This window comes from Lampetra planeri, unplaced genomic scaffold (assembly GCF_965212315.1).
Source record: "Lampetra planeri unplaced genomic scaffold, kcLamPlan1.2.h2 scaffold_555, whole genome shotgun sequence".
In the NCBI taxonomy this organism is placed as follows: domain Eukaryota; kingdom Metazoa; phylum Chordata; class Hyperoartia; order Petromyzontiformes; family Petromyzontidae; genus Lampetra; species Lampetra planeri.
Window position 1 is genome coordinate 1 of NW_027615378.1, and position 13859 is coordinate 13859.

The 13859-nt window shown below is 52.7% G+C and overlaps 1 protein-coding gene across 1 annotated transcript; it reads right to left on the bottom strand.

The window, feature by feature from the left end:
* Positions 1 to 685: 685 nt before the first annotated feature.
* Positions 686 to 12865, bottom strand: LOC144741455 (uncharacterized; the record flags this gene model as incomplete). Its single annotated transcript, XM_078623979.1, has 3 exons — positions 12760 to 12865; positions 11420 to 12719; positions 686 to 2944 (listed from the first exon to the last, which is right to left on the bottom strand). Coding segments are annotated over exons 2-3 (2916 nt in total), but the record flags the coding sequence as incomplete, so codon positions are not given.
* Between the last annotated feature and the right edge of the window lie 994 nt (positions 12866 to 13859).

Consider the following 13859-nt stretch of genomic DNA (forward strand, 5'->3'; position numbering starts at 1 on the left):
CCGCCTTTGTCTCCCCTAGTGGCGATGTTTGCTACACCGCACCAGGTACTCATTTTTAGGCTGAGTCGACCTAGGGGAGGCCCACGACCGGTTCGATAATCGTCACTGGGTGGTGTTGGTGGCCGTGAGCGGGAATCGAACTGGTGTCTCTGCCAGGTTCGTAGCGCAGCGTAGCGCTAACCGCTTCACCACCACTCACAGACACACACGCACAGACACACACACACACAGACACACACACACACAGGCAAACACAGACACACACACAGACACACACACACACACAGGCAAACACAGACAAACACACACACAGAGACACACACACAGACAAACGCCACTAAGTAGTCGTGACGTCACCACGACGCTTGTGCCAGGCCACAGAGACACACACACACAGACAAACACACACAGAGACAAAGACACACACACACACAGACAAACACACACAGAGACACAGACAAACACACACTGAGATACACACAGACAAACACACACACAGACACACACAGACACACACAAACACACAGAGACACACACAGATACACACAGACAAACACACACACACAAAGACACAAACAGACAAACACACACACAAAGACACAAACAGACACACACACACACAGAGACACACACACACAAACACACACACACACAGACACACCGACACACACACAGTCACGCAAACCACCCCCGCCACCACCCCCCCCGGCTGTACCTGCGTTAGATGCGGTGCCAGCTGCCTGTACTGCAAGCTGGCCGCGTGTATCATCCGCTGCTGCTGCTGCTGCTGCTGCTTCATGAGATGAAAATGTTTCTGTTGCTCCAACGGATGGTGCTGCTGCTGCTGCTGCCTCTGCTGCTGCTGCTGCTGCACGGCAAAGCCAACCGGCGCACCCGCCCCCACCGCCTTGACTCTCGATTGCAACATGGCAGCCGCAGCAGCAGCAGCAGCAGCAGCGGCACCAGCGGGACTTTGCGTGGGCTCCGGGTCGAAGTGTGAAAGTGGCTTCGTGTTATCGAACGTCAACTGGAGCTGCAGCTGCTGCTGCTGCTGCAGCTGCTGCTGCTGCTGCAGCAACTGCTGCTGCTGCTGTAGCAACTCGGGAACGTCCCTGTGCATCATAGACGCCATGTGACTCAGGTGCTGCTGCTGCTGCTGCTGTTGTTGCTGTTGTTGTTGCGCCGATCCGGCAAACATGTAATCGCTACCGGCACCGGCACCGGCCACCACCAGCGCCTTCGCAGGTCCGGCACCACTAGCGCCGCCAACGCCACCGCCACCCATCACCGCACCGCCATTGGTACCGCCACCTTGGAGTGCCGCCACCATGTTGCCCTGCAGCATGGCGGCGTGGGAGGGCGCAAAGCCCTGCTGCTGCTGCTGCTGCTGCGTCATGGGTGGCCAGTTCATCACCTGCTGCTGCTGCTGCTGTTGCAGTTTGGCGCGCTGCTGGCTAGCGGCGATCTGCTGCAGCTGCTGGGCCGGCGATGGTTCGATCTGTCCGTGGAATGACCGGCAAGTCAGCTGCTGCTGCTGCTGCTGCGGTGAGGGCACGTGCTGCTGCTGATGCTGCTGCTGCTGTTGCCCGGAGGAGGAGAGCGGCCTCATGGGAGAGTTCGCCACCAAGTTGCCATAGCCCGGCGACATGACCTGCCTCAGCCCGGGGCTGGGAGCGCCGGCGAGCGGGGAGCACTTGGCGGCGGTGCCGTTGGCGCCGGCTGCTGCAGCCGCAGCGGCCGCGGCAGCAGCGGCGGCCGCTGCGGCCGCTGCTGCTGCGGCCGCCACCGCCTGCTTGTTCAACTGCTGCTGCTGCTGCTGATGCTGCTGCTGATGCTGCTGATGCTGCTGCTGATGATGATGGATGGCGCCTGCATCGTCCGTTGAACAAACCGCAGACGGTGGCGCGGCCGTGCCGATGCCGCCGCCGCCGCAGCCGCCGATATTCTTACCGATGCCGCCACCACCGTGACTATTGTTGCCGCCGCTGCTGCTGCTTTGGCTGCGATTGCCGCTGCTGCTGCTGCTGTTCGTGGCGCCGGTGTTGCCGCTGCTGTTGCTGCCGCTGTTGCCCGCCCCGCCGGCGCCCGCCCCGCCCAGCATGCTGTCGAAGTCGATGCCGTTCATGTCTTCGTCGCCCAGACCCCGCGTCAGCTCGTCCAGGATGTCCTGCAGCTCCGTGTCGAAGAAGTCGGGGCCCTGCATCATCTCGTCGGCGCTGTCCACCAGCTCGTCCGCCGGCTCCTGCTTGAGCACGAACGGGGGAGCGCCGACACCACCGGCCGAGTCTCCTGCTGGTGGTGGTGGCGGTGGTGCCGGTGGTGGTGGTTGTGGCGCGCTGGAGCCGTTCTGCCCGTTCTTGAGAGCGCCCGGGTCGAGACGGGGCGACGATGACATTGGCTGCGCCGCCCCGTGGTTGTGATGCTGCTGCTGCTGCTGCTGTAGCAGATGGTGCTGATGGTGCTGCTGCTGCTGCTGGTGATGTTGATGTTGATGCTGTTGTTGTTGTTGCTGGTGCTGCTGCTGGTGACCGTGGTGGTGGTGACCGTGGTGGTGGTGGTGCGGGTGGTGATCGTGGTGGTGGTGGTGGCCGTGGTGGTGGTGGCCGTGGTGGTGGTGGTGGTGCTGCTGCGGGTGAGTGCCCAGCTCCGATTTGATGTCGGGGTTGTTGTTGTTGACGGCGGCGGTGGGACCGGAGCGGGCGCCCAAGTCGGGAGGGTCTCCTCGCCGCGCCAGCTTGGCCACGGGGCCCGCGACGTACGGCGACGACGACGATGACGAGGAGGGGGGGGCCGACGATGATGAGGGGGGGGCCGACGATGAGGGGTCGGGGGGGCCGGGTCCCAGGGCGCCGTTGGGCCGGTCCGGGGGCGCCGACGAGGGCGGAGGAGGAGGAGGCGCCGGGGAGGGGCTCTCGTCCAGACGGCGCTTCAGCTGACCCTGCAGCTGCACCCGCACGGGGGAGAGGGACACGGGGAGAGGGACACGGGGAGACGGGGAGAGGGGCACGGGGAGAGGGACACGGGGAGAGGGGCACGGGGAGAGGGGCACGGGGAGAGGGGCACGGGGAGAGGGGCACGGGGAGAAGGGGAGAGGGACACGGGGAGACGGGGAGACGGGGAGAGGGGCACGGGGAGATGGACACGGGGAGATGGACACGGGGAGAGGGACACGGGGAGATGGACATGGGGAGAGGGACACGGGGAGAAAGGGAGATGGGACACGGGGAGATGGACACGGGGAGAAGGGGAGATGGGACACGGGGAGAGGGACACGGGGAGAGGGACACGGGGAGAGGGACACGGGGAGAGGGACACGGGGAGAGGGACACGGGGAGAGGGACACGGGGAGAGGGACACGGGGAGACGGACACGGGGAGAGGGACACGGGGAGACGGACACGGGGAGACGGACACGGGGAAAGGGACACGGGGAGATGGGGAGAGGGAGATGGGCACGGGGAGAGGGACACGGAGAGGTGGACACGGGGAGACGGACACGGGGAGTGAGACACGGGGAGAGGGACACGGGGAGAGGGACACGGGGAGAAGGGGAGGGGGGACACGGGGAGAGGGACACGGGGAGAGGGATACGGGGAGAGGGACAAGGGGAGACGGACACGGGGAGAGGGACACGGGGAGAAGGGGAGATGGACACGGGGAGATGGACACGGGGAGAGGGACACGGAGAGAGGGACACGGGGAGATGGACACGGGGAGAGGGACACGGGGAGACGGACACGGGAAGAGAGACACGGGTAAATGGACACGGGGAGACGGACACGGGGAGAGAGACACGGGGAGAGAGACACGGGGAGACGGACACGGGGAGAGGGACACGGGGAGAGGGACACGGGGAGAGGGACACGGGGAGACGGACACGGGGAGAGAGACACGGGGAGAGAGACACGGGGAGAGGGACACGGGGAGAGGGACACGGGGAGATGGACACGGGGAGACGGACACGGAGAGACGGACACGAGGAGACGGACACGGGGAGACGAACACGGGGAGGAGGGGGGAGACATGGGAAGGAAAAGGAATGACCTCTTGTCTCTTACACACTTCGATAGTGCTATTTGACTCATCAACTCGCCACACACAGACCCATAGACTCACCGCACAGAGACCCACAGACTCACCACACAGAGACCCATAGACTCACCATAGAGACCGTAGACTCACACAGAGACCCACAGACTCATCACACAGAGACCTCACAAAGACCCACAGACTCAGAGAACCAAAGACTCACCTCACAGAGACCCATAGCCTCACAGAGACCCATAGATTCACAGCACAGACGCCCATAGACTCACAGAGACCCATAGATTCATAGCACAGACACCCATAGACTCAGAGACCCATAGACTCACAGAGACCCATAGACTCACCTCACAGAGACCCATAGACTCACAGAGACCCATAGACTCACCTCACAGAGACCCATAGACTCGAAGAGACCCGCCTTGACACAATGGACTTGGTCCCGCAGAACCGAGTAGGCCTCACACCCCCTCTACGAGCTACCCCCCCCGCCCCCCCGGCTTGCCTGAACGCCCCGCCTTGACACAATGGACTTGGTCCCGCAGACACTGCTAGGCCTCACACCCCCTCTACGAGCTACCCCCCCCCGCCCCCCCGGCTTGCCTGAACGCCCCGCCTTGTCACAATGGACTTGGTCCCGCAGAACAGAGTAGGCCTCACACCCCCTCTACGAGCTACCCCCCGCCCCCCCGGCTTGCCTGAACGCCACGCCTTGACACAATGGACTTGGTCCCGCAGACACTGCTAGGCCTCACACCCCCTCTACGAGCTACCCCCCGCCCCCCCAGGCTTGCCTGAACGCCCCGCCTTGACACAATGGACTTGGTCCCGCAGACACTGCTAGGCCTCACACCCCCTCTACGGGCCCCCGCGTCTTTCCTAGCGGCCGCACCCCGCCGCCCCCACCGCATCCCAGGCGCGTCTCACAAAAAACCCCGCGGCGCTGCTGCCGCTGCAAACTGGCGACAAACGCGTTACCGACTGCAATCTTGTAAATGAAGTTGGCAAAAATCGAGGCACGTTCCCCCTCACACCGTTCGTGTAAGAATTGGCGGCGTGGTTACTTCGCCTGACGCACACACAGAGAGCCGTGAGGCCTTCACGCAGACGCCGCGGTCTTCGTGACAAAGGGAGGCGCCGATTGAGAAAGGGGAGACGTAGGCCTCGCGCTCGCGCTCAGAGACTCACTCAGACTCACAGAGACTCACTCAGACTCACAGAGACTCACACAGAGACTCACTCAGACTCACAGAGACTCACTCACAGAGACTCACTCAGACTCACTCAGAGACTCACTCACAGAGACTCACTCAGACTCACTCAGAGACTCACTCACACAGAGACTCACTCAGACTCACTCACAGAGACTCACTCACAGACTCACAGAGACTCACTCACAGAGACTCACTCAGACTCACAGAGACTCACTCACAGAGACTCACAGAGACTCACTCAGACTCACAGAGACTCACACAGAGACTCACTCACACAGAGACTCACTCACTCATAGACTCACTCACACAGAGACTCACTCAGACTCATAGAGACTCACTCAGACTCACAGAGACTCACTCACAGACTCACAGAGACTCACTCACAGAGACTCACAGAGACTCACACAGAGACTCACTCACATAGAGACTCACTCACTCATAGACTCACTCACACAGAGACTCACTCAGACTCACAGAGACTCACTCACAGAGACTCACAGAGACTCACACAGAGACTCACTCACATAGAGACTCACTCACTCATAGACTCACTCAGACTCACAGAGACTCACTCAGACTCACAGAGACTCACTCAGACTCACAGAGACTCACTCACAGAGACTCACAGAGACTCACTCAGACTCACAGAGACTCACTCACACAGAGACTCACTCACACAGAGACTCACACACAGATACACTTACACAGAGACTCACTCAGACTCACAGAGACTCACTCACATAGAGACTCACTCACAGACACACAGAGACTCACTCAGACTCACAGAGACTCACTCAGAGACTCACTCAGAGACTCACACAGAGACTCACTCAAAGACTCACACAGAGACTTACACACACACAGAGACTCACTCACAGACACAGAGACTCACACAGACTCACGTAGACTCACTCACACAGAGACTCACTCACACAGAGACTCACTCAGACTCACAGAGACTCACTCACATAGAGACTCACTCACAGACACACAGAGACTCACTCAGACTCACAGAGACTCACTCAGAGACTCACTCAGAGACTCACATAGAGACTCACATAGAGACTCACTCAAAGACTCACACAGAGACTTACACACACACAGAGACTCACTCACAGACACACAGAGACTCGCTCAGACTCACAGAGACTCACTCAGAGACTCACTCAGAGACTCACACAGAGACTCACTCAAAGACTCACACAGAGACTTACACACACACACAGAGACTCACTCACAGACACAGAGACTCACACAGACTCACGTAGACTCACTCACACAGAGACTCACTCACACAGAGACTCACTCAGACTCACAGAGACTCACTCACATAGAGACTCACTCACAGACACACAGAGACTCACTCAGACTCACAGAGACTCACTCAGAGACTCACTCAGAGACTCACACAGAGACTCACTCAAAGACTCACACAGAGACTCACACAGAGACTCACTCACAGACACAGATACTCACACAGACTCACGTAGACTCACTCACACAGAGACTCACTCACACAGAGACTCACTCAGACTCACAGAGACTCACTCACACAGAGACTCACTCAGACTCACGTAGACTCACTCACACAGAGACTCACACACAGACACACAGAGACTCACTCACATAGAGACTCACACAGAGACTCACTCACAGACACACAGACTCACATAGACTCACTCACAGACACAGATACTCACACAGACTCACATAGAGACTCACACAGAGACACACATAGACTCACTCACACAGAGACTCACTCACACAGAGACTCGCTCACATAGAGACTCACTCACATAGAGACTCACATTGACTTACTCACACAGAGACTCGCTCACATAGACTCACTCACACACAGACTCACTCACAGAGACTCACACAGAGACTCAGAGACTCACACAGACTCACAGAGACTCACTCACACAGAGACTCACTCACACAGAGACTCACTCACTCACAGAATAACTCACACAAACTCACTCACACAGAGACTCACTCACAGATTCACTCACTCACAGACTCACTCACATAGACTCACTCACACAGACTCACAGAGACTCACTCACAGACTCACACACAGAGACTCACACAGACTCACATTGACTCAGAGACACACACATAGACTCATTCACACAGAGACTCACACAGACTCACTCAGACTCACTCACACAAAGACTCACTCACACAGACTCACACAGAGACTCGCACACAGACTCACACACACTCACATAGAGACTCACACACATACACAGAGACTCACACACAGACACAGAGACTCACACACAGACTCACTCATACAAAGACCCTCACACAGACTCACACGGAGATCTACAGACTCACACAGAGAACCACAGATTCACACAGACTCATACACAGACTCACACAGAGACTCACACAGAGACTCACACTCACACAAAGACTCGCAAACTCACACAGAGACTCACACAGAGAACCACAGACTCACACAGAGAACCAGACTCGCATACAGAACCACAGACTCGCACAGAGAACCATAGACTCGCACACAGAACCATAGACTCGCACACAGAACCTCAGACTCACACAGAGACCAACAGACTCACACAGAGACCCATAGACTCGCACACAGAGACCCACAGAGAACCATAGACTCACACAGAGACCCATAGACTCGCACACAGAGACCCACAGACTCACACAGAGACCCATAGACTCACACAGAGACACAGACTCACACAGAGACCCATAGACTCGCACACAGAGACCCACAGAGAACCATAGACTCACACAGAGACCCATAAACTCGCACACAGAGACCCACAGACTCACACAGAGACCCATAGACTCACACAGAGACACAGACTCACACAGAGACACAGACTCACACAGAGACCCATAGACTCGCACACAGAGACCCACAGAGAACCATAGACTCACAGAGAACCACAGACTCACACAGAGACCCATAGACTCGCACACAGAGACCCACAGACTCACACAGAGACCCATAGACTCACACAGCAACACAGACTCACACAGAGACCCATAGACTCACACAGAGACCCATAGACTCGCACACAGAAACCCACAGAGAACCATAGACTCACAGAGAACCACAGACTCACACAGAGACCCATAGACTCGCACACAGAGACCCACAGACTCACACAGAGAACCATAGACTCACACATGTGTCTCTATGGGTCTACGTGTGTTTCTACGTATCTCAGCAGGTCTCGATGTCTTTAAGAGTCTTTTTTTCTGCTATAAATGCCCACGACGATGATGATAATGATATCAGGGACACTTTGTGGACGTCCGGTGTTTGGGAGACAAAGCAATGGAATTAAGACTAGGGGCGAACGCATCTTGTCAATAGTGTAGTGTATAGTGTAGTGTAGTAGTGTATAGTGTAGTAGTGTATAGTGTAGTGTATAGTGTAGTAGTGTATAGTGTAGTAGTGTATAGTGTAGTGTAGTAGTGTATAGTGTAGTAGTGTATAGTGTAGTGTATAGTGTAGTGTATAGTGTAGTAGTGTATAGTGTAGTAGTGTGTAGTGTATAGTGTAGTGTAGTAGTGTATAGTGTAGTAGTGTATAGTGTAGTGTAGAAGTGTATAGTGTAGTGTAGTAGTGTATAGTGTAGTGTAGTAGTGTATAGTGTAGTGTATAGTGTAGTGTATAGTGTAGTAGTGTATAGTGTAGTAGTGTATAGTGTAGTGTTGTAGTGTATAGTGTAGTGTAGTAGTGTATAGTGTAGTAGTGTATAGTGTAGTAGTGTATAGTGTAGTGTTGTAGTGTATAGTGTAGTAGTGTAGGGTTGTAGTGTATAGTGTAGTGTTGTGTATAGTGTAGTAGTGTATAGTGTAGTGTAGTGTGTAGTGTATAGTGTAGTAGTGTATAGTGTAGTAGTGTAGTAGTGTGTAGTGTAGTGTAGTAGTGTATAGTGTAGTGTAGTAGTGTATAGTGTAGTGTAGTAGTGTATAGTGTAGTGTATAGTGTAGTAGTGTATAGTGTAGTGTTGTAGTGTATAGTGTAGTGTTGTGTATAGTGTAGTAGTGTATAGTGTAGTGTGTAGTGTATAGTGTAGTGTATAGTGTAGTAGTGTATAGTGTAGTAGTGTAGTAGTGTGTAGTGTATAGTGTAGTGTAGTAGTGTATAGTATAGTAGTGTATAGTGTAGTGTAGTAGTGTATAGTGTAGTGTAGTAGTGTGTAGTGTAGTAGTGTATAGTGTAGTGTAATAGTGTGTAGTGTGTTGTGTAGTAGTGTAGTAGTGAATAGTGTAGTAATGTATAGTAGTGTATAGTGTAGTGTAGTAGTGTATAGTGTAGTGTAGTAGTGTATAGTGTAGTGTAGTAGTGTATAGTGTAGTGTAGTAGTGTATAGAGTAGTGTATAGTGTAGTGTAGTAGTGTATAGTGTAGTAGTGTGTAGTGTGTAGTGTAGTATAGTAGTGTATAATGTAGTGTTGTAGTGTATAGTGTAGTAGTGTATAGTGTAGTAGTGTATTAGTGTAGTGTAGTAGTGTATAGTGTAGTGTAGTAGTGTATAGTAGTGTAGTAGTGTATAGTGTAGTAGTGTATAGTGTAGTGTAGTAGTGTATAGTGTAGTGTAGTAGTGTATAGTGTAGTGTAGTAGTGTATAGTGTAGTGTATAGTGTAGTGTAATAGTGTAGTAGTGTGTAGTGTCTAGTGTATAGTGTAGTAGTGTCTAGTGTATAGTGTAGTTGTGTATAGTGTAGTGTAGTAGTGTATAGTGTAGTGTAGTAGTGTATAGTGTAGTGTATAGTGTAGTGTAATAGTGTAGTAGTGTGTAGTGTAGTAGTGTGTAGTGTGTAGTGTAGTAGTGTATAGTGTAGTAGTGTATAGTGTAGTAGTGTATAGTGTAGTGTAGTAGTGTATAGTGTAGTAGTGTGTAGTGTAGTAGTGTGTAGTGTAGTAATGTATAGTGTAGTAGTGTATAGTGTAGTGTAGTAGTGTATAGTGTAGTAGTGTATAGTGTAGTAGTGTATAGTGTAGTGTAGTAGTGTATAGTGTAGTAGTGTATTAGTGTATAGTGTAGTGTAGTAGTGTATAGTGTAGTGTAGTAGTGTATAGTGTAGTAGTGTATAGTGTAGTAGTGTATAGTGTAGTGTAGTAGTGTATAGTGTAGTAGTGTATAGTGTAGTAGTGTGTAGTGTAGTAGTGTGTAGTGTAGTAGTGTAGTAGTGTGTAGTGTAGTAGTGTATAGTGTAGTAGTGTATAGTGTAGTAGTGTAGTAGTGTATAGTGTAGTGTAGTAGTGTGTAGTGTAGTAGTGTATAGTGCAGTGTAGTAGTGTGTAGTGTAGTAGTGTGTAGTGTAGTAGTGTGTAGTGTAGTAGTGTGTAGTGTAGTAGTGTATAGTGTAGTATATAGTAGTGTAGTGTATAGTGTAGTGTGTAGTGTAGTAGTGTATAGTGTAGTGTATAGTGTAGTGTATAGTGTAGTGTATAGTAGTGTAGTGTATAGTGTAGTGTGTAGTAGTGTAGTGTATAGTGTAGTGTATAGTGTAGTGTATAGCGTAGTATATAGTAGTGTAGTAGTGTATAGTGTAGTGTAGTAGTGTATAGTGTAGTAGTGTATGGTGTAGTGTAGTAGTGTATAGTGTAGTAGTGTATAGTGTAGTGTAGTAGTGTATAGTGTAGTAGTGTATAGTGTAGTAGTGTATAGTGTAGTGTAGTAGTGTATAGTGTAGTAGTGTGTAGTGTAGTAGTGTATAGTGTAGTAGTGTATAGTGTAGTGTAGTAGTTTATAGTGTAGTATATAGTAGTGTAGTGTATAGTGTAGTGTATAGTGTAGTGTATAGTGTAGTGTATAGTGTAGTATATAGTAGTGTAGTGTATAGTGTAGTGTATAGTAGTGTAGTGTATAGTGTAGTGTATAGTGTAGTGTATAGTGTAGTATATAGTAGTGTAGTGTATAGTGTAGTATATAGTAGTGTAGTGTATAGTGTAGTATATAGTAGTGTAGTGTATAGTGTAGTATATAGTAGTGTAGTGTATAGTGTAGTAGTGTGTAGTGTAGTAGTGTATAGTGTAGTAGTGTATAGTGTAGTGTATAGTAGTGTAGTGTATAGTGTAGTATATAGTAGTGTAGTGTATAGTGTAGTGTATAGCGCGTCATCCATCCAACCCCACACACACACACCACCACCACCACAAACTCACCGCTATGAGGGTGCAGCTTCTCTGCTCGGCGTACGGCGTTGAGACGATGCCACCACCACCACCTCCACCACCTCCACCACCTCCACCACCACCTCCACCACATCCCTCAATGTCTGCACCACCACAGCCAACTTTGTTGTCTCTCGCAGTCTGAACAACAGCTGCTGCCTGCTGCCTCAATGCAAGTTGCTGCTGCTGTTGTGTAGAAGATCCCTGCTCAGATTTAACAACTTTAGCTCCTCCATGATGAGCCAATGCTGCTGCTGCTGCAGCTGTAGCAGCAGCAGCTGTAGCAGCAGCAGCAGCAGATGATGAAGATGATGAAGAAGACGACGATTTCTTAGCTCGAGTCTCCAGGTAGCGTTGATGGAGCATCTGAGACTCATGGCGCTCGTGTTGCAACCTCTGCAGCTGTGCTCCATCATAGCGCGACTCGCACGCAGAGTGATGCCGTCGACACAGTTCGATCCGCTGTCTGAGTCTCTCAACCACCGTCCTCTTGGCGGCCAAGCCGAGGCCGGGTGAAGGGCCTCCTCCTGCTACTGCTGCTGCAGCTGCTACTGCTGCAGCAGCTGCAGCTGCTGATCCAGGGGCTGGGATCGCCACGCCGGGCAGAAGGCTGGAGGGGCCTCCGAGCGGCGCGGTGAAGTCTCCCATCGCGTGCGGGTGGAGGTGATGGAGGTGGTCGTGGTGATGGAGGTGGTCGTGATGATGGAGGTGATGATGGAGGTGGTGGTGGTGGTCGTGGTGATGCGTCGTCTTAGTTGGGGGTCGAGGGGCTAGAGGGTAAGGGGGTGATGGTAGCGGTGATGGTGACAGCAGTGGTGATGATGGTGCTGGTGGTGGTGGTGGTGATAGTGGTGGTGGTGGAGATGATGATGGTGATGATGGTGGTAGTGGGTGGTGGTGGAGATGATTGTGGTAGTGGCTGCTGGTGGTGGTGGAGATGGTGGTGGAGATGATGATGATGATGGTGGTAGTGGGTGTTGGTGGAGATGATTGTGGTAGTTGCTGCTGGTGGTGGTGGAGATGGTGGTGGAGATGATGATGGTGATGATGGTGGTAGTGGGTGTTGGTGGAGATGATTGTGGTAGTGGCTGCTGGTGGTGGTGGAGATGGTGGTGGAGATGATGATGGTAGTGGGTGGTGGAGATGGTGGTGATGATGGTGATGATTGTGGTTGTGGGTGATGATGGTAGTGAGTGTTGGTGGAGATGGTGGTGGTAGTGGGTGTTGGTGGAGATGATGATTGTGGTAGTGGGTGTTGGAGATGATGGAGATGATGATGGAGATGATGGTGGTGGTAGTGTCTGTTGGAGATGATGATGGAGATGATGGAGATGATGGTGGTGGTAGTGTCTGTTGGAGATGATGATGGAGATGATGATGATGATGGTATTGCAAGCAGCACACCGTAGAAGCCTCCACCCGCTCCGTTGACCCGGTGTCAAACTTGGGTCCTCTCGGTCCCTGGGGTGGTACCAAGCCCCACTGTTGCTGAGACCCACCACCTCGTGTTTGGTGGAGGTAGTTGGCAAACTTCCTTCACACCGTACGTGGACGACTGTGTCAAATGCAGTCCCACCCCTTCCTCAACGCAGTCTATAAGACTTCTAGTTTATCAACGCAGTCTATAGACTACAATACTTCTAGTTTGTCAATACAGTCTATAGATTACAGTACTGATCGATTATCAGTGCAGTCTGTAAGGCTGCAGTACTTGTAGTTTGTCAATGCGGTCCATAAACTACGGTCCCATCAAGAGGAGTGGATTGTCCTGTGAATCTCCCCCCCCTCCTCCAAGTCGTTCCCTCTTCTTCCGAGGCAAGGATGAAGACCACCCTACCACCTCCTCCGACCACCACCACCACCACCACCAGTGATGATCTCCTGTCCTCCTTCCCCAGCCACGAGATCTTTCCAGACGGGATCACGAGACCTTTCCAGACGGGGCCACCAGATCTTTCCAGACGGGGCCACCAGATCTTTCCAGACGGGGCCACCAGATCTTTCCAGACGGGCAAAACGAGACCTTTCCAGACGGGGCCACCAGATCTTTCCAGACGAGACCACCAGATCTTTGCAGACAGGTAACACCAGATCTTTCCAGACGGGCCCACGAGATCTTTCCAGACGGGTAAAACGAGATCTTTCCAGACGGGAACACCAGATCTTTCCAGACGGACCCACGAAACCTATCCAGACGGGAACACGAGATCTTTCCAGACGGGCCCACGAGATCTTTCCAGACGGGAACACCAGATCTTTCCAGACGGACCAACGAAACCTTTCCAGACGGACCCACGAAACCTATCCAGACGGGCCCACGAGATCTTTCCAGACGGGCCCACGAGATCTTTCCAGACGGGTAAAACGAGATCTTTCCAGACGGACACACGAGACCTTTCCAGACGGGCCCACGAAACCTTTCCAGACAAGT